The sequence below is a fragment of the Grosmannia clavigera genome (assembly GCF_000143105.1).
Source record: "Grosmannia clavigera kw1407 unplaced genomic scaffold GCSC_140, whole genome shotgun sequence".
In the NCBI taxonomy this organism is placed as follows: Eukaryota; Fungi; Ascomycota; class Sordariomycetes; order Ophiostomatales; family Ophiostomataceae; genus Leptographium; species Leptographium clavigerum.
Genome location: NW_014040801.1, coordinates 517389 through 544383, shown reverse-complemented (window position 1 = coordinate 544383; position 26995 = coordinate 517389). Strand labels below are relative to the sequence as shown.

General features: G+C 56.9%; 10 protein-coding genes across 10 annotated transcripts; 5 read left to right on the top strand and 5 right to left on the bottom strand.

Annotated features, from left to right (window-relative positions):
- Positions 1-179: 179 nt before the first annotated feature.
- CMQ_418 (polysaccharide deacetylase family protein) lies at positions 180-1252 on the bottom strand (the record flags this gene model as incomplete). Its single annotated transcript, XM_014317497.1, has 4 exons — positions 180-346; positions 429-450; positions 508-1008; positions 1193-1252. 4 exons carry the CDS (start codon positions 1250-1252, stop codon positions 180-182), a joined length of 750 nt encoding a protein of 249 aa, XP_014172972.1.
- A 970-nt stretch (positions 1253-2222) lies between these two features.
- Positions 2223-3188, top strand: CMQ_1716 (60S ribosomal protein l15; the record flags this gene model as incomplete). Its single annotated transcript, XM_014318795.1, has 3 exons — positions 2223-2309; positions 2593-2749; positions 2821-3188. The coding sequence occupies 3 exons, from the start codon at positions 2223-2225 to the stop codon at positions 3186-3188; spliced, it is 612 nt and encodes a 203-aa protein (XP_014174270.1).
- Positions 3189-4811: 1623 nt separating this feature from the next.
- On the bottom strand, positions 4812-9393 carry CMQ_870 (RNA-binding protein; the record flags this gene model as incomplete). Its single annotated transcript, XM_014317949.1, has 6 exons — positions 4812-6226; positions 6305-7292; positions 7453-7666; positions 8509-8987; positions 9066-9086; positions 9172-9393. The coding sequence occupies 6 exons, from the start codon at positions 9391-9393 to the stop codon at positions 4812-4814; spliced, it is 3339 nt and encodes a 1112-aa protein (XP_014173424.1).
- A 2356-nt stretch (positions 9394-11749) lies between these two features.
- On the top strand, positions 11750-12230 carry CMQ_914 (uncharacterized protein; the record flags this gene model as incomplete). The annotated part of the gene is made up of 2 exons (XM_014317993.1): positions 11750-11860; positions 12069-12230. 2 exons carry the CDS (start codon positions 11750-11752, stop codon positions 12228-12230), a joined length of 273 nt encoding a protein of 90 aa, XP_014173468.1.
- Positions 12231-15085: 2855 nt separating this feature from the next.
- On the top strand, positions 15086-17948 carry CMQ_449 (het-c domain containing protein; the record flags this gene model as incomplete). Its single annotated transcript, XM_014317528.1, has 5 exons — positions 15086-15227; positions 15287-15998; positions 16051-16725; positions 16786-17280; positions 17405-17948. The coding sequence occupies 5 exons, from the start codon at positions 15086-15088 to the stop codon at positions 17946-17948; spliced, it is 2568 nt and encodes an 855-aa protein (XP_014173003.1).
- Positions 17949-18042: 94 nt separating this feature from the next.
- On the bottom strand, positions 18043-19725 carry CMQ_1283 (protein phosphatase; the record flags this gene model as incomplete). The annotated part of the gene is made up of 1 exon (XM_014318362.1): positions 18043-19725. One exon carries the CDS (start codon positions 19723-19725, stop codon positions 18043-18045), a length of 1683 nt encoding a protein of 560 aa, XP_014173837.1.
- Positions 19726-19871: 146 nt separating this feature from the next.
- Positions 19872-20195, bottom strand: CMQ_1493 (uncharacterized protein; the record flags this gene model as incomplete). The annotated part of the gene is made up of 1 exon (XM_014318572.1): positions 19872-20195. One exon carries the CDS (start codon positions 20193-20195, stop codon positions 19872-19874), a length of 324 nt encoding a protein of 107 aa, XP_014174047.1.
- A 152-nt stretch (positions 20196-20347) lies between these two features.
- Positions 20348-22027, top strand: CMQ_1059 (uncharacterized protein; the record flags this gene model as incomplete). The annotated part of the gene is made up of 1 exon (XM_014318138.1): positions 20348-22027. One exon carries the CDS (start codon positions 20348-20350, stop codon positions 22025-22027), a length of 1680 nt encoding a protein of 559 aa, XP_014173613.1.
- Positions 22028-22475: 448 nt separating this feature from the next.
- Positions 22476-23546, bottom strand: CMQ_1105 (cdp-diacylglycerol-inositol 3-phosphatidyltransferase; the record flags this gene model as incomplete). The annotated part of the gene is made up of 3 exons (XM_014318184.1): positions 22476-22880; positions 22942-23318; positions 23381-23546. 3 exons carry the CDS (start codon positions 23544-23546, stop codon positions 22476-22478), a joined length of 948 nt encoding a protein of 315 aa, XP_014173659.1.
- A 1912-nt stretch (positions 23547-25458) lies between these two features.
- Positions 25459-26793, top strand: CMQ_730 (orotidine-5 -phosphate decarboxylase; the record flags this gene model as incomplete). The annotated part of the gene is made up of 1 exon (XM_014317809.1): positions 25459-26793. One exon carries the CDS (start codon positions 25459-25461, stop codon positions 26791-26793), a length of 1335 nt encoding a protein of 444 aa, XP_014173284.1.
- Between the last annotated feature and the right edge of the window lie 202 nt (positions 26794-26995).

Here is a 26995-nt window from a genome sequence, read left to right as displayed (position 1 = left end):
TTACTCCTCTTCCTGAAGCCTTTATCGAAGGATTCGACTACTCTCGCTTGAGGCTAGTGTAGGCTAGAACTATCTCGCAGGATTTCAGCTCGCCGGATCGCGTCCTGTCCTGATTGGAAGTTTTTCCCGGAGACAGACTAAAATTGGCACAAAAAGCCCAACAGCAGGCCGCCTAGCGTTCACAGGTCTACTCCGCCCTCGACGGCGGCGCCAGTAATTCTCCCCTGCAGGAACTCCTGCGCCATCTCAGCCATGGTCATCCACTCGACGCCCTCGAACGAGTTGATATACTTGATCATCTGCTCGTGCAGCAGGACCACGTGGGGCTTCCCGCTGATCTGGGGGTCTGCGATGACGCATGTCGCTGGTCAGCCTTACAGTTCTCACGCAACGAGACAGTCCACCCTGCAGGACTCGAGAGCACGTACGGATGGAGATGGGAAAGATGAACTGGTCGTATTCAAGGTAGGCAAAGTCAAACTGCTGCTTCTAGAGGCTAAAGATGACCTCGGTATCGATGTATTCGTGGCTGGGCTTGCCGAGGATCGGCTGCAAGGGCGGCCAGTCGTCCAGGTGCCAGTTGGCCGGGATCTCGACCACCTGCGACGGCTTCACCTTGGACATGGGCCGCATCCAGGTGGAGGCATCGTGAGCACAGTTGGTCTCGACCCAGTCGTGGCTGCTGTCGGGGCAGAAATACATCTGGAAGTCGTGGTGCATGAAGGAATGATCGTAGATAATGCCGTATTCCTCGAGATGTGGGATGAGCTCCTTGCTCGTCGCCCAGGCGGGCGCCGTGTATCCCACCGGCTTCTTGCCGCCACAGAAGCGGGTCATCACCTTGATCGACTTCTCCAGCACGTCACGCTGCTGCACCTCGCTCAGGTCCGACGGATACTCGTGCGTGTAGCCGTGCAGGCCGATCTCATGGCCGGCATCTCGCACCTTGGTCAGCTGGGCCAGAAACGACTCGATGCTGTGTGCCGGCATAAACCAGCTGCCTTGATGCTGTACTTGCCAAACAGCTTCAGCAGCCGGTCGATGCCCACCGTCGCTCCATAGATACCGCGCGAGACGTTTGTGCGGGTTTGCTTTGAACCGTCACAGGTGTTGATCTGGCAGGCTCCCTTCACCGTCAGTATGCATGCAGCCTGTCAAGGGCAGCAAAGCTCTGTCAAATGCGCATATATACCCAGTTCGCCACGGCATCGACGTCAATGCCGTAGCCGCAAAGAACACGTTTCGGAGCCATGGTGAGTACTTCGAGGCTATGGGCAGAGGACAGCTGCCATCGCGCTAGATGAGTGCTGGGTGTCGGCTATATGCAAGTTAAGCCGCTTCTATCGTCTGAATTACCAACTTGATTCGGTAGCAGACATCCGGAGAGTTCCCGTTTAGACAACTAAGGCGGCCGTCTTTATCTAAATCTCTATCAAGATACATAGCCCAGGAGATAACTGGAAGATACGCGGTAGTAGTTGAAATAACTTCCTAAACAGGCTAGCCTTGTGTCAGAATGTTGCTTTCTTTGGTGCAGTCTACTCCTACTTTGCCTCCTTCAGCAATATCTCGCGCCAGGACTCGTTGGAGCGGAAATCTCTTTAGGAATTAGACCTGCCTTTTTCTTCTCGGTAACGTACTCGTCACTGGTGAGTAGCATAATAATTCAAGGCGACTACAAGTACCGTGTCAGAGCGGAAGCCCCATCAAGTGTTTTTACTCTGTACGTTGCTCGAGTTTTGAAGGCAACAGGTTGTTATCCAAAACATCCGCATATGGACCTTTAGAGAGTCATCACGTGATGCGTCACACGATACATGTTCCTTGTTTTTGCCGACAAAAACTTGCGATTTGAATTGACGGAAATGGAAAATACTTATCGCGGTGGCTATTAATAATATTAGTCATTATCTTCTTCTTCAGGACTAGTGCAGTACGATTAGGGCTGACCGCACTTTGGCCAGAAAAAAAACGGCCAAAAAATTGGCAACTAAGAAAATTGTGGCGGCTCCTCTTCGTGTCGAGACTTTTGGGTTCTCGTTTTGCATCCTCTGTTCAAACAATTACCATCACTGTTCATTTCAGAGAACTTAGGTTTGTGCTCCCCCCTCCCCAACAGCTGATTCGGCTTCTGTGTCTTGCATCATCTTGTCGCAACATTCTTTGACTGTCTGGTCTTGTCTTGTATCTTGCTCACCATCCGCATCAATTCTGTAGTCACGATGGGTGCCCTCAAGTACGTCGAAGAGCTCCAGAAGCGCAAGCAGTCGGATGTGCTGCGTTTCCTCCTCCGTGTCCGCTGCTGGGAAGTACGTTGAACCGAATTTTCAATCCGAAGAACAATACCCGAAGACGAATGGCAGAGGCCGAGTGTCGTTGGAGTGCATCGAGGACCAGGAAGATAAAACTTGAAGTGAGGGGAAAAAGACAGAACCAAAGAGAAAAGTTTTTGCCAGCTTTTCTGTGCGACCTGCCTTTCATCCTCGCTCGGGTCTTCTTTCTCCCTGGCTCTCCCTGCTCCTCCACGACGCCGTCCATCACAAACACTCGTTGATCAAGAACTTTTGTGCTGAGAGTGTTTTTTGTGAATAGTACCGCCAGCTGAACGTCATCCACCGCGCTTCCCGCCCGTCGCGCCCCGACAAGGCCCGCCGCCTCGGATACAAGGCCAAGCAGGGCTATGTCATCTACCGCGCGCGCGTTCGCCGCGGTGGCCGCAAGAAGCCGGTTGCCAAGGGTGCCACTTTCGGTAGGTTAACGATTGATGTTCCCCCACCGTCTCGCCCGATCGCTTGCTCACCTTCTCTCCTCTCTCCACAGGCAAGCCTACCAACCAGGGTGTGAACCAGCTCAAGTACCAGCGCTCGCTCAAGTCCACCGCCGAGGAGCGTGTTGGCCGCCGCTGCGGTAACCTGCGCGTCCTGAACTCGTACTGGGTCAACCAGGACTCCACGTACAAGTACTACGAGGTCATTCTCGTCGACCCCAACCACGCCGCAATTCGCCGCGATCCTCGCATCAACTGGATCGTCAACCCGGTGCACAAGCACCGCGAGTCGCGTGGCCTTACCGCCACCGGCAAGAAGTCTCGCGGCCTCAACAAGGGTCACAAGTTCAACAAGACCCGTGCTGGCCGTCGCAAGACTTGGAAGCGCCACAACACTCTGTCCCTGTGGCGCTACCGGTAGATGGGGAGAAGGAGATGAACCAGACGGCTGCCTGTGGTGGTCGTCTTCGGAGAATTTTGGGGGGGCTCTGGGTCGAAACTGCTTTCTTCAACGTGTGTTGGCTCTGCTCACGTCTGTTTTCAAGGCCAACATAATCACGTGGTCATGCGGGTAGAGCAGATAACGATTTTGGCGTAAAAACAAAAAGAGGACATTAAGCACGGAATATCAAAATGTCAGATGATATTGTTCAAATCACAAAAGTTCCATTGGCTCTCGTGATGTGAGAAACTATTGATGCTATTATTACTGGTCCAATCCTGACCTCATAGTCTAATCACGGCTACTAAAAGTAGAATATGGAGAAAACGTAATTCGAATCTAACTAACAACTATCTCAAGAATGATGTCTCGTCTGTTCTTTCTGTCTTGACCTGGAAATCTTCCTGTAGATACCACGCGTCTGTCACCTTTTCGTCATTCTCCATTGTTGCGTACCATGAAAAGGTTGGGAACGAAGATTGGGACGTCAAAAAAATCCCAGGCTAGAGAAATGCAAGATGCTGAAACGGCCATATTCCATATACAAAGCTTCAAGGTGCTGCCGCAGGCGAAAAAATAAAACACAAGAGTGAAAAATAGCAAACCGGCAACATGAGAATGTGAAAAAACAAGGACGCGCAGCTATAACAAGTTGGTTGGCCATATGCCCGAACCCAGCTTTCCCAACAGAAAACAGGGTCGGTTCTACCGACGTGTCATTTCATGCGTATATAGACGACCGATTTGAGCTCCAAGGCTCGTTGTCTCCCGAACACTGCAATTCCCATAACGAGGGTGCGCAACACGGTAGAAATATGGCCTCGTGGCAAGCGGACGCCTGTGACATCAGACACATCGACATGGATCCCACAAAGAAGCCGTAAGCGATAAGCGAGCAGAAAAATCGAAAGACATGACAGGCATCGAAATCGTACTTTGTAAATCCGCACACGCGTGAGGTGGAAGCCGTAGAAATCGGGATGGTCGTGCATCATCGTCAGTCGTTGCGTCGAGTAAAAAGGACCAGCTGAGCGCTGCAGTTGTTCATTCTCACGGCTAGAAGACCCGACTGATTTCCGAGCCGCAGTAGAAAAGAAGAGGCAAATAAACAACAGAACCGACTGATAAACAAGACAAGAGAACTTCCTTTATAAAAACAAATGCTGAATGTCGGCGAGATGAACGTGGGAGGAAAAATAGATCACAAATAGTGCCCACTCGAAACTAGATAATCCCATGCCTGAACGAACTCCACCATTGCTAGGCGGATATCCCGTGAGGAAGCGAATGGTAGACAAACACACTAAGCCCGAGACAGACAAAGACAACAGTAAAGAGACTTCCAGTCTCGTTTTCGACTGGGAGAGGCATTGTCCAGAGGCGATATCGCATTCAAATAAAGAAAGCAGAGGTAACGTCGTTGGCTAGTTGTTGTCAGCCGTGTCGTCTTGGAGCACAGCAGTGAGAAGCGAGACCCCCAACATTCAACTGGAAGACCGGTCTCTTTGGTGGTAATACGAAAGAGGCGAGCCCAGTGAAGGGCCAAGCTCTTCAGCGCATCATGACGTTGTACTGCAGAGGGACGGGGAACCACGCGCCATCCTATAGCCATGCGGTCTCACCATTCTCGTTCATGAGGCCCATTCCAGGCCCGGGCATGCCCGGAAGGCCAGCAGCCATGTTCGGCGCCATGCTGACGGGCACCATGGAAGGCATCATCGCAACAGTCGTGGGCACTCCGCTGACTGGCATGGTCGAGCGCGCAAACTGCGGCGGGGCGTATTGGGGCATCGAACGGCCCTGGGACCCACCAAGAATGTTGACCTGACCAGAGGGATTTCCTGTAGCGGCCGGCCCAGCAACACCGTTGACTCCAGCACGGTGTGTGATGCCATTTAGCCCGTTTGTGGAAAAGACTGATGTCGGCACCATCATCGATGTGCTGCCGCTGCGACTGTGGCTGGTGTGAAGCGGGATCTGACCCTGAGACGAGTCCGCCGGAGTGATGTGTCCACTAGACTGGCCACTGCGCGAGTCGTAGGCCTGGATCTTGGCCTGGATGCGACGGCCATGCGGTGTCGACCGAATCTGAGCCAGGAATGGGCGAATCGAATCGACCAGGCGAGCCTTCATGTACGGCGTGGCGTACTCAAGGGCGGTCTGGACAACGTAATTCGCATACGAATCACGCACAAGGCGTTCGACCTCTCCGGAGTTCAGGACCTCCTCGACGATCATATCCCTAGAAGGTTCCAGGGAACAGCGGAGACATTTTTCGACCACGTTGGAACTGAACTTGTGTCGTGAAAGTGAGCAGATGCGGCCACGGAAACGGGCGACTAGCGGCTCAGTAAAGTTGAGATCGTTCAGATCAATGATGTACTGGACGACGTAGTTTCCGTACGGGTCCTGAATGAGAGTCACTGCTTCTTCCGTGATGCGCTGGATGAGCCAGACCTTCTGATCCCCTGAAGCATGGTCAATGCATCGCTGCAGGACACAGCAGCCGTGACGGTGAGTGCCGACTTCAACGCAAGCGCCACCAACGGCATCAAAAATGAACTGCGCATTGGCGGGGGTGAGCTTGTTGAGACATTTCTGGATAACGTGATTGCCGTTCAGATCCTTGATAAGATCGACCACGCAGTGGCGAAGAGCCTCGATAATGATCTGAACCTGAGCCTCGGTCGAGATAAATTCGATCATCTTCTGAAGAGCACGCGTGCCATGCTGGTTGAGCGCAATGCGCACCATGTCCTGGGCTGCATTTTGGATCAGGACGGTGCGCTCGTCATCGTTGCAGTACTCGAGCAGCTTCTGACAGAGGTAGTTGCCAAAGGGGTCGGTCATCAACTCGACCACATGCTGGTTCGTTTCAAGCCAGATCATATGAACCTGCTCAGGATTGCGGTTTTCCAGCTGCTTCTGTAGGTACCGGCATCCATGCTGATCCTTGCATAGCTCGTAGATCGTTCCGCCCACTGCCTCAAGAGGAGTGTTGTTGTAACGGTTCATGGCTATATATGAACAGTCAGTACGTGATTTGGCGGCCCATGTAGGCATAGATGCACGAATAAGCAGAGGAAAAGACTCACCTTCGTTGTCCACCTGTCGGCGACTCTGTATGACACGGGCCTGGCTGTCTCGAATCTGGGGCTGGGCTCCTGGCATGCCGTAAAGGGATGGGTAGCCATTGTAGCCCTGAGGTTGATACATAGGCCCGGCTCCGTTCATCGACATAGCCTGCATCGTTTGTGTGAGAGCTTGCAACCCGTTGGGACCGCCGTATGGTGAAGGTCCAGGAATGGGTGCTACGCCGTTGGCCTGTACGGCATAATTGGGGGCGCCATAGTATCCAGCCATGTACTGATTGCCGGCTGTGGTGGGGGGTAACGTCGTCGCGGAACCAGACGAGGCGGCAGCGGCGGCTGCGGTTGCTGCTGCTGCCAGAGTTGCAGCTGGGATGGAAGATGAGCTTTGAGGCATTCCGTTGGGAGTCATAGTGCCAGAGCCAAAGGGTGCTGCGTTGGCATGCAGAGCCGACCCAATGGAAGCAAACTCACGAGCGACCATAGAACCATTGAGGTCGCCACTAGACAGCTCCCGGCTGTGGCGGTTGTGCATGGCACCAGCCGGGATGCGGCCAAGGCTAGCATTGTGGTTGTGCAGGTACTGCTGAGCATGGTTGTTCGTGTTCGACGAGACATTAGAGCCGGGAGTTGTCTTGATGGTCGAAACGTCGTTTGCAGAGTAAGACGACTGCAGCTTGGGTGGCGTCGCGAGGATATGGCTTGTGGGTGAAGACATAATCGAAGCAGAGACTTCAGACACATTGTCCGTATAGTACTTCATGTCAAATGAGTGCCGGATTGACGAAGGGCGACCACTGGCAGTGGTGGAATCTGATGGGTTGGACGGGCCGGATGTGACAGTTATGGAACTGTTACGCTGAGATGAACTCAGCCCAGACAGGCTTGGCTGAGTGCGGTGGCGGCTAACACCAACCCAGTCGTTGGCGTTAACAGTTTCAGTGTTGGCCATTTGTGCCAAAGCCAGGTCAAGCGCTGCAGAGGAAGCCGAGAGCTGATGTTTGGCACCTGTCAGTAAATTGGACTACCTTGTCTCCCTTATCTTATGAAAGGAAGGACTGGGACTGAACAAGTGAAAGCAACGTGAAGTGGGTTTGAGACAATCCAGCAACTCAATTGAGAAAAAAATTGTAAAAAAAGCACACAAAACATACCATGTGGGGCTGACCCTCGCGGCGTGTGAGAGTGGGAAAGTTCTCATCAAGCGCAACAGGCTTCGGTTTGTTGGATTGGTAGAGCTTTCCCTCAACATTGCTGTGGTCCTCGTCCTCGCCAAACAGGAAGCGTGTGGTGTTCGTCTGGTCAAGAGAGGAGAAGTCGTAAAAGCCCGATCTAGATCTCGTCACAGGCATACTGTACCGGTTGAGGCTGTATGGAGAGTCAGCAGGCAAATTGCCATTGGGAGTCGACGGCCGTTGAAGCATTTTGAACGGGAGCTGAGAAATTTGCTCAATGGACAAAAGAACAAGGCAAAAGACGGAAATTGAACAGGGGTGATGAATAGCTTGGACAGATGTCCAGGACGGATGGAAACGACGTTTTGACGGCAATGGGCTCTGTAGAAGCCTTCAAGATAGATGGTGGTACGGTTGATAGAAGAGATGCAGGAAAGGAAGAAAGGATGCGGCTGTGTGGAGGGCAGAAAACGAAGTAGAAGTGATGAAAACGGTAAAGCAAAGAAAATAAAGACGAAGCAATCTAATATACTTCTAGAAATGTGAGAGCGTAGACCCTGAAATCAGGGCCAGTGCATTGAATCAATTGAAGAAGAATGCTCAATGGAGGCCAGACGATATGTGAATAGGGTAAGGAGTAAGCAGCTATGAAGCTGTAGGGTTTGGGAAGTCATAAGTCCAGAGACAATAGGTATGAGTGGGTCAAGCCGAGGTAGTCACCCTCCCTTCCAATAGACGGAGGGATGCAAAGACGTGGTGATGTGCAAAGTGATCCGATGTTGATGGCGAGTTTGAATGAAAAAAAAAACACCAGCTTCTGCCATATGCTTGATAATGGCACAAAGGCTGAGAAGACACTGCCCAATGCCCACAGTACGGAAAGCAAGTTGACTACACTTGCAGCCACAGCCTTGAAAGCCATGTAACCCAGGCCATACAATGGTAAAGGCTTCTCTTCCCATGCAAAGCAGGCCGAAATCAAAGTCAAGCGAAGGAGATAGTAGAACACTAGCGGCACGTGTTGATTAGACTTACGCATTGGTAGAGCGGTGGCTCGTAGGGTCCTGGCGGACAGCCTCTTCCTTTTCGTCTTCGTCGCTATTGCGCCGCGATCCGGGAACAGAGCGAGAGGGAAGCTGGTCATCAAAGGCGATCCGCTGCTGTGACGGCTGAATGATGCCAGACTGAGGAGAGGCAATCTGAGAGCCAGAACGTGTCGGACGGTTGAAGAGGAGACCTGGTGGCGAGGTCAGGCTCGAAGTGGAGTAGCGGTTTGGTCGCGAGAACATGGATGGGAAGCCGGACGCGGATTCGCGGTATTCCGGCGGCGTGGTGGGCTCGGATTGGTGGCCGGGGGCCATACCGCCAGAAGCACCGATGCGGCCCAAGTCCTCCTGCATGGCAGCGAGCTCCTGCTCCTCACGCCGCTGCTGTTGGTCCAGCTTCTGCATTTCGGCCTCGAAGCGCCGCTTCTGCTCGCGGAGCTTCTCGTATTCTAACCGCTTCTTCTCCAACTGGGAGCAAAGAGAGTCAGCCTAGGAAAATATATTTGCAGCATACAAGCGGCATGATTCCTGTCCTGGTATACATACCAGTTGAACCTTGTGCAATGCCTATACCAGCCTGTCAGCCTCCATTTCGGTGGTATGTAGGATAGGGCATGTGGGGGTGGAGGTCGAGGAAAGGAGGGGCACAAACCGTCGTGGCGGAAAGATCTTGCGGCTCTGGGGCTCGCTGCTGGTTTGTATTATTGGACAATGTTGGTACACGCCCCGAATCGGCTGTAAACCGGCGAGGCAGAGAGGAGCGGGAATCGGAAGGCTGCGGCATGCGGGAGCCGTTTCGGGGGGGGGAGGCAAAAGAGCCCATTGAGGTGTCGTTCCGAGACGACTGCTGGGTGCGAAAACGCATCTCGTCCATTTTCACAAGTTGTTTCTTTTTCACTCCTTCGTATGCGTTCTTGGTCGTCTGAAAGGGGTCCTTTTCGCCTCGTCTGGTGTGTTTCCTTCACTTCTTGGTCGAGGTGTCCTGTTTTCGTCTCTTCTCTCGCTCTTTTCGCAGTCGTTCGTATCGTCCCGTATTTTTTTTGTTACAAAAACGTATCGTAACTCTTCGTACACGTTCGAATCGCAGGAGGATTCGAGAACAATTATACTATAGGTAAGCACAGCAGGTCAGCAACGTTGGGCTGGGCAGATCGGAGAGCAATGCGGTCGGTATATCGGGCTGTTTCGATTTTTTTCCCCTTCCCCCCTCCTATCCTCTTCTGTCGCTTGGCTCGGCCAATCGCCGCTGTCACATTTGGCCTTTGCTGATCGTCAAGGAAGCAACCTCTCGCAAGTCTCCGCCGGGCCGCCAGCCTGCCGGTCTCGCACCAAAGCGAAAGCATCACCACCAAGACAAGCAGGATTCCGCAGATTTTGGTGCTGCAGGAGGAGAGAGCCGCAGAACATACGCCCAGCAAACGGCGCCGGCGTCGGTAGACAGCAGAGCAGAAGAACAGAAGAACAGAGACGAGGTAGGGAGAGGGGGGGAAGTGCCAGCCGGTCATGGCCATCGACGACAGGAGACATACCTTATAGAACAAATATATGGTACAGATTGCCGCTCCTAGAGAAGGGAACAGCAAACCAGAGAGTTATTGGAATACACAAGCGAGATACAAGAGGGAAAATAAGTAACAGACAACACAGCACACAGAAAGAGAGGAGTGCACAAAATCCAAAAAAGGAAAAAAGGAGCGTGGGGACGTAGAAGGGGAGAGGAAGGGAAAGGTCAGAAGCAGTGGGAGGGAGGGGGGGGGGGGTGGTGAAGGAGGCGGAGAGGTTTTGGTGGTTTTTTTGGGGGGGAGCGGCAGCAAGTCAGGGGTCGCGCTTTCCTGGTACTGGGCTTCATAGACCTTGGGGTTGGTGGACCCCTTGTAAGTACTCGAATACAGGGACGGCAGAATAGACTAGGCAGGACTACAGCACACCATCGGGCCAGCCAACTCGATAACGGCCCAATCATGGACAAGCGACAACGAATGCAGTCCAGCAGTGGGCGGCTCCAGCGGTCCTTGTTGCGATTCGCAGCGATTTGCCGTGCGTCCTACCAATCAAGTAGTCCGCATCTCGAGTGTCGAGAGCGAGATAGCCCTATTGGGAACTTCTTCAGCTTCTCCAGCTTCTCCAGCTTCCTCAGCTTCTTCATTATAGCAGTGCTGCTTCCCTTTTTGGCTCCTCCTCGGTTCATCGCACATTGTGCAGGCCCGATCTCAACGACAGGGGTATTCCTGTGCTGCGCCTGCAAATCGGGGCCTGGACGACGGGTAGGAATTGTGCAGATAAGCAGCCCGCGGTTGTGCAAATGGGATTGTGCGCCGGCAGGCTCCCAAGTCTCAGCCGCGTTGCCTCTTGTAGAGAGCGTCTGACGACGTGTTCGGACAGCAAAGCAAGAGCAGCTTGGCAGCTGGCGTGAGGGCGGCGATTTGCGCTATACGCAAGAAAGAGCTGATGGGCTTTGGATGCGTAAGATACGTCGTAGTACGGAGCATGTACATAGTAGCTGCTTGACAGCAGACATGCGCCCCAGTCCGCCCGGGATTGCTTCCGGCACAGCGGCATGGGACGGCTACGAGCAGAGAGACGAGGTTGCAGCACATACGGGAGCAGTCTCCATCTCAGACGACCGGCGAAAGTGCCGCCGTCCACCCGTCTTGGGTTTTATCTATTTTGGGGGAATTATTCAATCAAAGGATATAAATCCATAGCGATTTTTGCCCTCTTCGATGCGGAGGGGAGGATCTGATTACAGTGGGCTGGGGCGCCAACACTCGTCCGCATCCAAGCTTTCACTCGTATTCTCGGCGTCGCCTTCGCTCTGGCGCCATGTGATGCAACTGCATGTCCAACGCGGCCATAATGGTGAAACAGTGCGGCCATGTCACAAACACGCATTCACCACAAAGCACTTGCCCATCGGTGCCCAGTGCTAGTGCCAGTGCTGAGTGCCAGTGCTCAGTGCTCGTGCCAGTGCTCAGTGCCAGTGCTCAGTGCTCGTGCCAGTGCTCAGTGCCAGTGCTCAGTGCCAGTGCTCAGTGCTCGTGCCAGTGCCCACCGCCCGCCTCTCTTCACCTGTAATTCTCAGCTCCAAGGTCCCGCCCACAGGGCTAAAGTTCTGCCCACACCACCACACGCCTGAACAGCTCCCATCTGACCAGTTCACACATCCATCGCACCTTTGCTTATGTCCAATGGCTCGGTGCGGGTACGGCCACTGCGCTGTCCGACTGCCAATGGAAGGGCCGCCAGGCGCCCAACTCGAAAACAAGAGCTGTAAGCGTCTTTTGACAGCGACGATCCGCCACCGGCGCAGGGGCCATCCAATCAACAAGCACTCGTACGCAGTAAGTAGCTGTCAAGTCAAAAGAGGGGGTTACATTTCCCTACTATGTAAGATATGTACTCGACTCGTACTCGCCAACCGGAGATATGTTAGCGCAATTACTCGCGGAGAGGCCATCACTACATAGTAAGATACTATTAGGTCAAGAGGATGAACGTCTCCAGCTTTTTTCTTGTTTGCTCGTAATTGAGCGCGCGATACCTGCAAAGAATCTGCACATCGAGTCCGCTGAGGAGACCAGTTACGGAAAGGCTTCCAGAAGATCCACCGCAAGTTCAAGGGGAGGTGCTGCAAGGAAAATCACGGCCGCCCTAGTGTTTCACCAGCTCGCAGGAGAACAGATGAAGCCGAATGACGGGCCGGGGAGTTGAGCTATGGGCGCTGATACAAGTGCGTGTCTGCGAGCACTCTGTACAGGGTCAATGGCAGCACTCAGTGCTCCGGCTGTTCGCAGGCAACCCGAGGCTATTCTCGACCTCGTCTTCCGATCTAGTTTAGGGTATCTTACGTCGTAGTAAGATAGTACGCACAATTGGAGTGCGGAATACGGAATACCAACCAGTTACTCCGTAAACGGTGGCGTATTGTGCAAAAAGGCTAGCACGTAAGATAAGATACGTGGCGAACGCCTACACTAGGCCGACAAGAGTGAGTAAAAGCACGACCCTTCGAGGCAGAAGAACAGGGCGAGGAGGTTGATGGGCTTGGCAAGAAGATGGCTTTCCCTGCTCCCTGGGCTGGCCGTTGTAGAAAAAAAGATGACGGATGTGACGATCACAGGTAGATATGCAGGGGTGAAGAGAGGCAGAAAAGGACATACGTCGTACATACATAGTAGTAAAAAGGAGGGGGAGGGGCAAAACCACACCGGAGGAGCAGGCCGTTCTCGTATCTGGCTTCAGTCCACTTCTAGAGTGCTGCCCGTGTGAAAGGGGCCTGCATGTCGCCTGTTTGGAGCTTCCCTTTTCTCTGCCTCGTATAGCTTGTGAAAAAGAGCAAAGCTGGTCTCCATTTGACGACGACAGAGTGTCTGGACTTCCCCGTTCTCCGTGCTCCGTACTATCTCTTGATATACCCTTGGCTCCGCGTCTGTCGCCCACGCAAGCCGCATTCAGGTCTAGAGGCATGGTTCGTCCCGTTTCGACACTTGACCGAGGACGACCAGGACCAGCATACTTACTTTTATCGCTAGCCAGCACCGGTCGCTGGCGGCTGGTCTTATTTAAAGTCCGGCTTTCGTTACTAGTAGAAGGAGCTCGCTACGAGCACTCCGCAACGATTTGCTTACGACGTACTCCGTAAGTCGTAGATTTTTTTTTACCCTTCCCCTCCACCTAGACAACCGGACCAAAAAAAAAAAAAGCCAGATCCCGACCTCTCGCTTTTGCCTCTGACCCTACACACCGCTTCTTCCAGGACCCGCAGCTGCTCAACGAAACGGGTGGGTTCAGAGGGCCTCTGAAGAGCATTCTCAAACAGGAGAATTACAGACCACAGAATGTGCTCGTACCCGTACTCCGTACAATGTAGAGGGTACTGCCAACTGGCCGTCCTTTTTGCGCGTACATAGTACCAGCAGATGCGGTCAACAAAAACTGGGGAGAGCTTTTTCGCCACGGAACAGTGCCGACTCCACGTTGCCATTGTCAATGCTGCTCCCTGCATAAGTGTGGGATGCAAGCTTTGTAAACAAAGCGCCTATGGCCTCTTTGCCCACGTTGCCAGAAACACAGGGCCATCCTGTCGCCCCACCTGGTCTGCACTCAGTCTTGTCTTGCTGTACTCCGTACTCCGTAGTTGTGGCCGTGCCGACCAGCGCATAGCTGCAGACGGCCGACACAGGAGTGCATGCGCCGACACTAGTTCGTTTTCGGCTCTTTGCTGTGTTCCCCAGCGATGTGCGTGCAGCAACAGCAGCAGGTAGTCGGTAGAACAGACGTCCCACTGCTTGGGCGCTCATTGTTGCAGCGTCGTAGGGCGAGAGGAGCCTTTGGCCGTTGACGAGCGTTGGGCAGAGAGTCGAGCAAAATGGAAGAAGGCTGTGGGCTGCCCGACAACGTATTATACATACGACTAGTACATAGCATCGTGCTTACTACAAGGCAGGAGGAGACTTGTCTTAACATAATCACACAGCGGGGCTGCGTCGTGAACCCGGGTCGGGCTTCACCCCTGTGCGTTCTCTGCAGCTCTGCACGGTATACTCCGTACTCCGTAGAGGCAATCCACCAATCCACCACTGTACCACTGCGTCGCTGCCTGGGTGAACGGCCAGGCCATGCCCTGCAATGAGCACGGGTCGGCAGTCGGCCTTCTGTAGCATTCATTCCGTTTCTGGCTGCTGCAGCAGAGGCCGAATCCCGGGAGGTTCGGAGCTCATCACTTGCGCATGCAACGATATATGTCGTAGGACAGCATGTGCATCGTCATGACTTGCACCTCGACAGGTCGGGTCGTGGCTGTCTGAGTGAGATCCCAGATTGAGCTATCTTGCAGCAAGCGGCAGAGGGGGCTTTCAGCGATCCCGGCTTGTCTAGGCGGCCGCATGTCGATTTATGGTTATTTGGGGCAAGAAATGGCCGTCCTTCATTGGTCGAACCCCTCGTCGGTGAGGGTGCCTCTTGGATGAAGGTGCGACCGGCCGCGGCTGCCTGCAGCGAAAGGCACGAAGGCAGGAAGGCGCGAACACGCGAACACGCGAAGTCACAAGACGGCAAAGAACGCTGAGACGAAAAAGTGCCAGTCTGCAAAGCTGGCGATGTCCCGAGGAGCCACAATTGCAGGCTGCTGCTCCCGTCCTGAAATTCCAAGAAAATCTAAGTCCTGCGACTAGACGTTTAGCCACCACCTTTGCGGCTCTGGCTTCGTCTTGGCGATCGCGACCCCAGCAGGCAGCTGAATCCTGCCCCTCCTCTCAGCCACACAGACGCCAGGCGATTGGATTGATCCTTCTCTCGGGGCAGTCAGCTGCGGCAAAAAATAAACAAAAAAGAGGCCGCCATCTCCGGTTTACTGATTTCCCACCAGATCTCTCCAACGCGCCTCATCTGCTTTCGCTACCCCTTTTTCTTTGTCCGTCTGGCTGTCGCCGAGATTGTTGGTAGATCGGCCTTTGAGCACGCGGGGTTTCCAACAGCTTGCCCCTCATTGTCTCTCTCATCTCGCTCGTCATCCATCGATCAAAATTTTGATTTCGCAAACTCTCAACATCGCAACGACGGCCGTCATGGCGTCTATCAAAGCTGGCTGGAGCTCGCTGCTCATCCTCGTCCTCGTCCTGACCTTTATGCCCGGCAGGGCTGCAGCCTTTGGAGCTGGCAACATTCCCTCCATTGCGCAGGTCGAAGGCCACAATTGGAGACATGGAGGTATGTTTCGTCATCGTCCTAATAGTTTGTTTCGTGGCTGATATTTGTATGCTTTCCAGACATTGAGGACATGCTCAAGACCATCGCCTTCCTCCACGGCAAGAAATGGACGACGATGCTCGTGCAGCGGACGTATTTTGGCAACTGGCTTCGTGACTACTCGCAGGCCGTCGATGTTGGCAGCCTCAAGGGCGTCAATGGAGCGACGATCCGCATTCTTGTCTGGGTGCTGTCATTTCTTGCCTTCGGCTATGCCACGGAGGAGTTTGAGGTGACCGAGGAACGCCTTGGCTGCTACCGTCCCGAAGAGCACATTGACAACCCCAAGGGTTATGCGGACGGCGAGGATGCGCGCCAGTATGACTCGCGTCTCCGCGGACCCATCGACCCGCAGGAGCTGGCCATCGATCCGGACACGGGCATGAAGAACTACATTGCCAACGAGCGGGGCGGCTGGGCCACCAGTGCGGGCTACCTCCGCTTCAGCTTTGCCCGGAGCATCCACTTTGGCCGCACGTATCTGCACGGCCAAGCATCGGGAAAAGAGGCTGATCTCTGTGAGGCTCTGCGGTGTCTCGGCCAGTCTCTGCACTGCATGGAGGATTTCAGTGCTCATAGCAACTATTGCGAGTTGGCTCTCATCGAGATGGGCTACAGCGAGGTGTTTCCGCACTGCGGTGTCAACTCGCAGATCAACTTGCGGGGCAGACGGGTATATCCCATTGTGACAGGCACATTTGGCGGCGTCGACTTCCTGCACTCGGTTATCGGGTAGGTGGCCATCGCATCTTTCCGTTTTATTCAGACGCTGACCAGCACGCAGTGAAGCAAACGACCACTTCACACAGTCGGAGGTGGACGAAGTGGACATTGCCCTTAAGAACGCCGAGCAGCTGAATCGGTCAGGAAGTCTGAGTGGCGGTGGCAACGGCACCCGAGGTCTGTTTGGGTCGTCGTCAGGGGACCGGGGTGACTTTATGTCGCTCATCTCGCAGCTGCCGGGCGTCGGAGGCGGATTTGTGGCTGAGGCCAGCCGGCTGCAGTCGATGGCGGCAGCACAGGAGGAAGAGAACACGCGGGCGGCCGGCAACGTGAACCAGGTGCCGGGCATGAGCACCAACTTCGACCCGGTGTCGACGGCGCGCAAGATCTACCCGATCCTGGAGTTCCGCGACAAGATAGTCAGGTCGATCAACAACACGATCTCCAAGATCCCGGGGCTAGAATCGCTGATCGAGAAGATCAGCGAGAGGCTGTCAGCGTTTGTGCTAGGCCTCCTCGCGCCATTCATACGGCCGATCATCAACCAGTGCACCAAGGTGCTGAAGGACGGGTCGTCGGGGGTGATCAGTGCGAGTGCAAACACGCAGCTGGAGCCGTGGACGGACGCGCAGTGCACCGACCCGACGCACTCGATGCTGTCCAAGGACCACTTTACCAACGTGCTCAACTCGTGTGCCGGCCGGGTGGCTGCGACGGTGCTTCAGTACGCAGTTCCGTAAGTGCGCGTTGTCAATGTGCTGATGCCGGTGTGTGTGGTTGCTAACGGGGTTCACAGACGGATCCTTTATGCGTGGGACAACCCGAATGTACCGGTAGACGAGGTGGCCAACGACATCATCCGAGCGTTTCACCACCCAGCAATACGTGACGATCGGATCCCGATCCAGCAGCAGATGTTTGAGACGGTGCGGCGGTGGGTGGGCGAGTACCCGCGCCAGCACGAGCTCAACCACCTGCTGTCGTCGCAGTCGGTCAAGACGGGCAAGAACCACATTGTGAACGGGGTCAGCGGAGGTGGAAGCGGCAGCGCTGTTGGCGGGCACTCTCACGCAGGCGGACACTCACACGGCGGCGGTGGTGGGTGGCAGAGCACGCTGGGAAACCTGGGCAACATGGGCAACATGAGCAACAGCCAGATGGCAAACACGATCTTTTCGCAGTTCAAGTCGCGCGACCTCGACGCGATGGACGGGCGATCGGGCAACATGTCGGACAACTACATGTCGACATCACCGGCGCCCAACCAGGCGTCTTCATCTTCTTCGCCTTCGTATGGATACAGCCATGGCGGTGTTGGTGGCTACAATGGCAGCGGCAGCAGCGGCGGCAACGGTGGACAGTACTCGTCGACGCGGCTGACGGGAGGAGCAGCCGACTCATATCTTCGGCCACAGGCAGCGCAGACATCATATGGATCTCCTGCAAGCCCATCCGGCAGTTACCGTGCTAGTGGGGGAGGAGGAGGGGGCTACGGCGGAGGTTATGGAGGTGGTGGAGGTGGTGGAGGGGAGTATGGGTCAGGAGGGGGCAGCCAGGGATATAACTCCGGAGGGGTTCAGCAAGGCGGATACGGCTCTGGAGGGCCAGTCGGAGGTGGATATGGAGCAGCTGGAGGCGGTGGATATGGTGGATATGGTGGAGGCAGAGGATACGAGACAGGTGGCGGCAGTGGCCCTCTCGGGCCTCCCGGACCTCCAGGAGGACCAGGCCCTTCCTACCAGCAGCAAGGCTATTATGGCGGACCGCAGCAGCAGCAGCAGCAGGGCTACGGCAACTTTTACGGGGGACCACCTCCTTGGGGCGGCAACGGACCGCCACCACCAGTGCCACCTGGCTTCGGCTACGGAGGTCCACCGCCGATGCCGCCGTATGGCGCACCACCTCCTCAGGGATGGGGACCGCCGCGGTATTGAGGGAGAAACGCGAAGGAAGAGCTGATTTCGCGATGCTATTCTGCGTATAAGATAGATGTATGTACAATAGTCACGTGATGTACTTATGACTAATCTAAGAGCCCCGATTTGGTCCCCATCTACCGTCTCTTTCTCCGTGGATCCTGGGCCTCAGCCAGGCGGGCATCGCGAATCTCCTTTGTTCCGAGGGATCCGAGGCCGCCTTCGCTTCGCCGTTCCCAGCCACCGAGGCGGACGACGAGGCAGGTAGCATTGTCACCGTCACGGGAGACCTCAGTGGCGAAGTCGACGACGGCGCGAGCGGCCTGATCGGGGGTTCGGGCGTCCTTGACGAGGTCGACGATTTCCTGATCGCCGAGGGTGCCGGAGACGCCGTCGGAGACGAGGACGAGGAAGGCGTACTGAGCGGGGGCGATATCGACGGGAGAGAGTTCAGGCTCGGCAGAGACGCCGATACGTTTGGACTGCATATCGCCAAAGGCGCGGCTGTTGGCGAGACCCGAGATGCGTTCCTCGCCAAAGGAGTCAGTCACGAGGGTTTCAGCGAAGCGGGTGAGGCGGCGGGCCTCGACGGGCGACGAGGGGTGATGGTCGCGGGTGAGAGGGCGGGCGAGGCCGGTGGCGGTCTCGCAGAGGAGGACGCGCGTGTCGCCGACATGGGCGATGAGCAGGCCAGCACGTGAGGCGGGGTGCCAGAAGGGGGCAGCGGTGGGTGTAGAAATGAGGGCGACGGAGGCAGTCGAGCCGCCCTTGAAGCGCAGCGGACTGCCGGCGATGCCGTTGCCAGACGGCGGGACGCGGTGATGTGGCGCGCCAAAGACCTCGTCCTGGTTGACGGGAAAGTCGGCGACACGCGGATCGTCGGGGTCGGGCTTGCGGGCCTGCTCGGTGACAAAGTCGAGGTCGGCACGGAGGAAGGCGTACGTGAGAACGGAGTCGATAGAGGGGGGAGAAGAGGTGGTGGTCGAAGTGGTGGAAGCTCTTCGAGGTGCTGTGCTCTCGTCAAAGCTTGGCGGCCGGAATCGCCGAAAGTAGCCGCCCACAGTGTCGCGGTATTCCTGCAGGAGTTCCCGCTGCAGCCGGATAGCCTTGGGCTCGGCCGTGTCTGTGTCTGTCTTGGCAGTCTTGGCGATCTGTCGGGTAGCCTGTCCCTTGCGGTCCCGTCGCAGGCTGCTCGTCAGGGAGAAGTCAGCCGCGGCCGCCTCGATGTAGGCGGGCAATTCATCGCGCAAAAAGTCGGAGCATTCCTGGCCGCCATGGCCGTCAAAGATGGCAAAATAAAAGATCTGCGGGTCGCCCGAGGCGCTATCGGCCGTGAGGCCCTCGCCGGAGCTGCGGCTGTCGGCCACGGCCGAGCGGACGAGCGAGATGGGTGCACGCTTGGCAAATGCTGGTATATCGATGGTGCCGGCCTGGAAGGTGTCCTCGTTGTAGGGCCGCTGGCCGCGGGCCGAGGCGACGCCAAAGTGGTGCTTGGCCGAGCGCAGCGGGATGCGGGCGACGGTAAGATCGCGGGTGACGGCCGGCGTCGTCAATGTGGCCTTGACGGTTGGTGATGTGACAGTCGGGACCGATCCGGACACCGGTCCAGATACCGGCAGCCGCGAATCCGGATGCAGCGACGACGACGGCAGATGCGTCACAAAGTACGTGTGGAAGAGACGGCGCTGCCGCGATCGTCGGCCGTCGTGGACCAGCAACGACGACACGTAACCGGCAAAGGCGTCGAGCAGGGCCACATGCGGCGTCTGTGGCGATGTCGCTGCTGCTCGAGGCAGACAGCGAGAGAGCGATGGTGTCATGTGTGGGGGGGATGTGTAAGAATAGAAAAGGATGTCGACGAGACGGTGCCCGCTAACGTGATCGGCCGAACAGCAAGAGACGGACGGATCGGAAGCACGACCGGACCAGCGAGAGGTCCGAAGGCGAAAAACACCGCAGCTTCAAACTAGCTCCAGCTCAACACGGCGTATTGTCCGACGAACTGCTCGGGGCGATTCGACAGGTGCAGAGCAAGCAGGGCCCGGACGACGGACGCGGCGGGATGACGACGACTGGTGGACGGGACGACTCGGCCGGAGATGCGCTGTGTTTTGGCAGGATCGTCGCCGCTGTCGGCATGCCTCGATGTTGTGCAGCAGGAGTACGGAGTACGGAGCACGCAGAGACGGCGTTTAAAACGAGTCCGGCCAAATATGCACATAGCAGAGGTCTGAGCTGGAAGCTGGGGTGGGGCGGGGGAGGAGAGCTCTGAGCTAGTCCCACCACGCATAGTTGCATAACACGATATGTTGCCTGGACATACAAAGTAGTATTACGGAGTCCATACTTTCGACTGTTGGACATCTTTTTGCTGCCCCTCGTGCTTCCCGCTTTCTTTTTTTTCCCGATGCTCAGTCACTGGCCCGGCCAGCTGTTGACGCGATGGACGACGAGCCCGCCGAGGGGACTGGTGCCCCTTCCGCCGTCCGCGTGGTGACGATTGCGCCGCGTGGTGACGTTGTGCTGGACGTGGTCTTTGAGACATCGACGGCGACGCTGCGGGCCGTTCGTGCAGACCGCCGCCTGCAGCAGAGCCAGCCGCTGCAGCGCCATCTTCGTGTTGCTTTTCGTGTCGACGCCGCCGTCCTCCGCACCCGCTCGCGCTATTTTGCCAACCTGCTGGGCGACACGCGCTTCCAGGAAGCCCGCGCTGTCGAGGCGGCCCTGGCTGCTCTGGCGCTGGACGGCGTCGCGGCCGCGGACGTCGAGCCTGTCCGGCTGCCATGGGTACGCATCGACGACGACGACGAGGGCAGCCGGTCGATCGGCCGAGAGGTCGTCTTTGAGGAGCTGCTGCGCATGTTGCATGGTCTTCCGGAAACCCCCAAAACGGGGACAAAGACGGAGGGCCCAGAGACAAAGGCAAAACCGCTGCCCAGATCAGTCAAAACTGTTCCGAAAGCCAAGACGCCCGTGAGAGCAAAGACGGCCGCCACAACCACAACCACCACCAAACCGGATCACACCCTACCCGGCTCTTGCTGGTCCGCCAAGACGCCGCCATCATTGCGCCAGCTGGCCGTCCTCGCCCTGCAGGCCGACCGCTTCGACTGTGCCGCCACCGTCGCTGCTCATGTGCGCAGCCTGCGCGTGCGTTTCCCTCAGCCGGTGATCCGGGCAGAGGGAGGCAGCGAAAGCAAGAACCCTCCCGGCCTGGCCAACGAGGAGGCCATTCGCCAAAAGATCTTTGTGGCCTGGGTGCTTGACCAGCCAGTCCACTTTGACCGTGGGACCCGCGAGCTCATCCTCTACGGATCCCAGCAATGGGACAATACAGACGACGACGACGACGACGACGATGACGATGAAGACGACAGCAGCCGTTCTGCTCCTCTGCCCGCCTGGTGGGATCTCCCCGACGGTCTCGAGGCCGAGCTCCGCTTCCGTCGCGCCTGCATCGTCCGCTGCATCGCCTCGGTGCCGCGCCACTTTCTCGGCCTCTACACCTCGCGCGGCCGCCGCGAGTGCAAGATGGGCTACGGCTCTAGCGCTGCCTGCGACTCGTTTCAGCTCGGCGAGATGGTCCGCTTCCTGTGTCAGCGCGACCTGCTGCATCTGCGCGTCTTTGGCCCGTCGTCCGGCCTGTCTCCGTCCTCCGCCACCAGCCTCGGCTCCGTCGACGTCTACCACATCTTGGCTGCCCTCCGACAGTGTCCGGCCTACCAGCTGGACCGCGATCACGTCAACTGTGGCCTCCGCACCCGCATGCTGCCCATCCTCGAGTACATCCAGGCCATGCTGACTGCTGGCGCTGTCGCCGTCCGCCGCCAGGATTGGCGTGCCGCTCCGGCTGCGAGACGTGGCCCCAACTCCACCTCTGGCCCCTCGTGGGAGGCCGACCAGACCCTCGACACCAGCGACGGCAACGACGAAGACTTTGACAACGACAACGGCTCCGGTCCCCTCTTCGCCCCCTCCGCTGCCGACCGTCGCCGCGTCTTCCGCTTCACCCGTGCCGTCGCCGGCGACCAACGCCTCCGCCTCGAGGGCAACATTGCTGCTGATCGCATGGCTCGCACTCTCTTCACGGCCCGCCGCTGGAACTGGACGCCCGAGGACTGATCTTAGGACCCTGTCTCACAATTTTCTACAAAGAAAGCCTTTACACGTTACAACCTTTGCTCCTTGCCCCTTGCAAGCGCATACAATCCCAAATGTAGACCACATCTAACCTGCACACACATCTACACACACACGCACAAAGAGTAAACAAAATAAGAAGCTGGGCTAACCCATGACGGTGACATTCTTTTCTTCAAGAGAACATGGTAGAACGATCAGACTACGGCCTGTCATAGAGCCGACCGTCGAGACAAATGAAATGAAAGACAAAAGCAGACTGGGGAAACGAACCGAGTCCACCCCCAAAGCGAGGAGAATGTACTCATGCTATGCAATATATCATACGGGAAGGAGATTAAGAGTAGTACGCGAGGCCGTCCCAAGGCCGATGAGGAACAGAACGAATAGAAAGGCGGTGGGATGGTTGGGAGAGGCGTCGTTCGGCCTCTTAGTTGGTCTTCTTGGTCTTCGTTGTCTTGGCTGTGCGCCGCGGCAGGCCGGCAGCTCTGCGGGCGGCGACGTCGCCCTCGGCCAACCAGCGGGACGCTTTGACCAGCTGGACGACATTGAGCAGCTGTTTACCGGCCATGATGGGGAAGCTGATGCCAGCCAGGACCCAGGGCCAGAACGAGTCCATCTTGTTGGCGCGGGCCATCTCCAGGGCGGCCGCGCTGTGCGGGTTGGCAAAGATCTGCCGCAACAGCGACGAGTTGACCTGGACGCCGGTGTCAAAGGTCGACGGGTCGGCCACCGGCTTGAGCAGCGAAGGCGATAGGATCGGCGACGAGAACGACAGGAGGTAGAGCGCGATGAAGAAGAGTTCGTTGAGGGCGCAGAAGAGGAAAAGGACGGTCTGTGAGGTTAGTGGGAGGAGAGGAGAGAGGGGTGAGGAGTGGAGAGAGAAGATAACCCACCTTGTTCGTATAATACAAGTTCAACAACCAGCTGCGCGATCGGTCGACAGACTTGTGACTCGTCTCAGCACCACCCATGGCCAAGGTCGCGTACATGTGGACGTAGTGGCTGGCCAGATCCAGCGAAATGAGGCCCTGAAACACGATGGCCCAACGCGGAAACGCCGTCGACAGAAAGACCAACAGACACGCCGTGGTGCATCGATCGGTCACCATGTCGAGCACGGCGCCGAACCGAGTCGACTGCTCAAAGTAGCGCGCCGCATAGCCGTCGAGGGCGTCGAGCAGACACGAGACACTGTACAGCAGCGAGCAGGTGCGCGGGTGAAGCGGCATATAGTAGAGCGAGGACAGAGCGAGGACGATGCGGGAATAGCCTACGATTCAAGGCGATTAGCGGGGCACGAGACAGATCCGTCTGTCTGCGACATCGACCTACCGATGATGTTGGGCCAGAAGACAAAGATGTTCTCGTGTGGGTAGTCGTCCTCGTCCTTGGCCGTCGTGGTGAGGTGGCCATTGGTCTTTGGCGGCTCTGCACCATCAGCGGTAGCAGCAGCAGCTGCTGCAGCAGCTGCCTGTTTTCGTGTTCGTGCGCCCGACATGATGTTGAGAGGGGGTGTAGAGGAGGGGGGGGGTATTAGAGACAAGGTAGGAGTAGAAAGTCGGGTGCCCCGTCCGGTGGAGGAGCAAGATCGAATGCAGAGGGTCGGATGCGCCAAAACCGAAGTCAGGACTGTCTTGGATACGAAGCGGGATCGCAAAGGGGATGAGGATGGTCAGGAGAAAAAAAAGGGGGGTGGGGAAGAGACGAGGCAAAAAGGAGGAGACAGCGAAAAAAGGGCACAGGATAAAGGCACAAAAAAGAGCATCCACCAAAACGGTCAGAAGGAGAGAGAGAGGGAAGGATCGAGGACGGTACAGGAGGGGGAGGGGGAGATGCGATGGCGAGAGAGACGGACACAGATTAGGCAGAGAGATAAGTGGCCATTGCCAGACGGAAAGACAGCAGAGCGTGGTCAGCAGTACGAGTATGGTGATGATGGCCAAGGCGGATCGGCCGGTTGCGCTAGCCAGGTGCAGTGCGTGGCTTGCCGTGGCGCAGCTAGTCACGTGCTCTTGGTCAAATTTGATTGATTAGTCATCGGTACGCCGATGCACAAGGCGGGAATAAGAATAATACACTAATCGAACATGGTGCAGTGCAGCGTTCAGCAGGCGACATCGGGCTCGGCCGCTACGACGAGTACGAGTCCATCCAGCACACGGCGTGTCCACTCCTGCTGCAGACCCCTGTGCTGTCCTCTTTTAATTCTCTCCCTTTTGCCTGGTCGACGGGAGGCCGTTCCGCCGCCGATCAGGGGCGTCTGCTGTGAACGAGTGCCGTATCTGTCCGCTGGCCGATTCTGCGAGCGAAGCCCGCCGGCCGCTATGCGTGTCGCAGTCCTTATTGGTACTGTGTAGTCCCTATTTGTAGTCCCTACGCGCAGCCCCTCGTACTTTGTAGTCCTCCTCGTACTCCGTACCCGGACGCCTCGTCTGTCTACACGATCGGGTCAGCCCAATAGCGTCGTCGCACTGGATACTACCGCACCGTCGGGACCCTTGGGGGCATGTTAGCCAGCGTCCTAGCGTGCTTGGGCCCACCCAATAGCCCCCCCACTTGCTGAGAAAAAAATGGTCAGTGCGGCAAGAGGTCTGGGAACGGCTGTTGGGTGCTGCTTCTTGTCTTGTCGGCTCGCTCCCCGACGTGTCGGCGGCAGCCTGTGCCTGTCTGGCTGGCGGCCGTGGTGGCTGGCTGCAGCGCTGAGACATGTGCCAACCGGTGTGAAGCGCTTACATACTCCAGTGTTTGGCATTACACACCGGAGAGACCTGTCTCTGCTGTCTTTGGATACATTGGAATACGAGTAGGTAAGCCCATGAATTCTGACCGCCCCTTCTGTTCTCGGCCAGGCCGTTGGCTTTCACCCGATCTTCGGTCCTCCTGTCTCCTCTCGTCTGTTCTCTCTTTCGTCTGTCATCTCTCGCCTGTCATCTGTCATCTCTCGTCTGGCTCTCCCCCATAGACAGACTCTCCCATCGTCCTCGTTCCTGTCTTCACTCTTTTTCTTTCCCCTCGGCCTCCTTCCTGCACTCTTAAGCATATAAAATACGCCACGCTTTCCCCTTCGGTCTCTTCTCCATTTTTACCCTCCGCGGCGCTATACTCTACTCGTGCAGTCTTGTGCGCTATCGTCCGCCCGTCTGGTGGGAAGCAAAAAAAATCTGTCCACCTTCAGAGGACTCCCCTCTCCTCTGACGTCTATCTGCCGTTGCGTTCCTTTTTCTGAGCCCAATATTATTACCCCATCCTTTTTCCTGTCTTCTCCACCTCCTGGACTCTTCGTCTGTTGTTCATATACCCCGTGCCTGCTCATCCTCTCTCTGTTGTCGTTGTTTATTCTCCCTGTCGTCGTCGTTCTCCTCGTCCTCCTCTTCCCTCCCTTACCGCTCTGCTTCGTCGTCGTCAGCCCAATGGCCGCCCAACACGCATCCTTCTCGACGCCCTTTGGCCAGCGGGCCGACACCGCCGCCCACCCACTGACGGCCTATCTCTACCGGCTGATGGTGGCCAAGGCATCCAACCTCTGCCTCAGCGCCGACGTGTCTACAGCCCGCGAGCTGCTCCTGCTGGCCGACCGTGTGGGCCCGTCGATCGTCGTGCTCAAGACCCACTACGACATCGTCTCAGGCTGGGACTACAACCCGCAGACAGGCACGGGCGCGCAGCTGGCCGCACTGGGCCGCAAGCACGGCTTCCTCCTGTTTGAGGACCGCAAGTTTGCCGACATTGGCAAGACGGCGCAGCAGCAGTACACGGCCGGCACGGCACGCATCATCGAGTGGGCGCACCTGGTGACGGTCAACATGGACGCCGGTGCCGCCGCGGTGACGGCGCTGGCTGACGCAGCCGCCCACTGGCGCGAGCGCATCCACTACGAGGTCAAGACGTCCGTGACGGTCGGCACGCCGGTACTGGAGAGCTACGAGGACGCCGGCAACAGCGGCAACGGCAGCGGGAGCGGCGATATTACAGGCTTTCACGGCGACAGCGATTCGCTCTCGCAGCTGGACGGCGAGCACACCTTCCCACCGCTGCCGGAACACGGCCGGGCGATGGACGGACGCAAGAGCAGCATCGTATCGATCACGACGGCCGTGACGCAGCACTTTGAGCCGGTCGAGTCGCCGCGGCTTCCGCGCGAGAACAACAACAGCTCGAGCAACAGCCTGAGCGGCGGCTGTGGTCGCGGCGGCCGCGGCTCGACCTCGTCGGCATCCGGATGCGGCTGCAACATGAACAACATCAGCATACCGGAGGACGGACCGGCCGAGAGCAGCATGGAGGTAGCACACAACGACAGCTCGGTGTACGATGGCCTCGAGGAGGCGCCGCTGGAACGCGGGATCCTCTTGTTGGCCCAGATGTCGTCCAAGGGCAACCTGATGACGCCGGCGTACACGCAGGCCTGCGTGGAAGCGGCACGGGCGCACACCGGCTTCGTGGCCGGCTTCATCGCGCAGCAGAACCTCAACGTGCTGCCAGACGACACGTTCATACACCTGACGCCGGGTTGCAAGTTGCCGTCGCCCGAGGAGGAGCGGGCGGCCGACAACACAGCCAGTACGCTGGCCGGCGATGGACTCGGCCAGCAGTACAACACGCCGGCTAAGCTGGTCGGCGTCTGCGGCTCAGACATTGTCATTGTTGGCCGCGGCATCGTCAACGCGGCCGACCCGCCGTCGGAGGCGGAACGGTACCGGCGGAGGGCCTGGAAGGCGTATCTGGCGCGGCTGAAGGAGGACTGAGCACGAGGATAGAAAGCGACAGGCGGAGAGCACAGGAGCACAGGAGCACGGGAGCACTGGAAGCACGGGAAGCGCGGAGAACACGGAGAAGTAGGAGGCAGGCGGCATACTCTGGGAAATAGCGAACAAACAAAAGCAAGGGTCTGCTCACGTTTTTCTATCATGTTTTTTTTCTATACCATGGCCATGTTGAACATTGGAC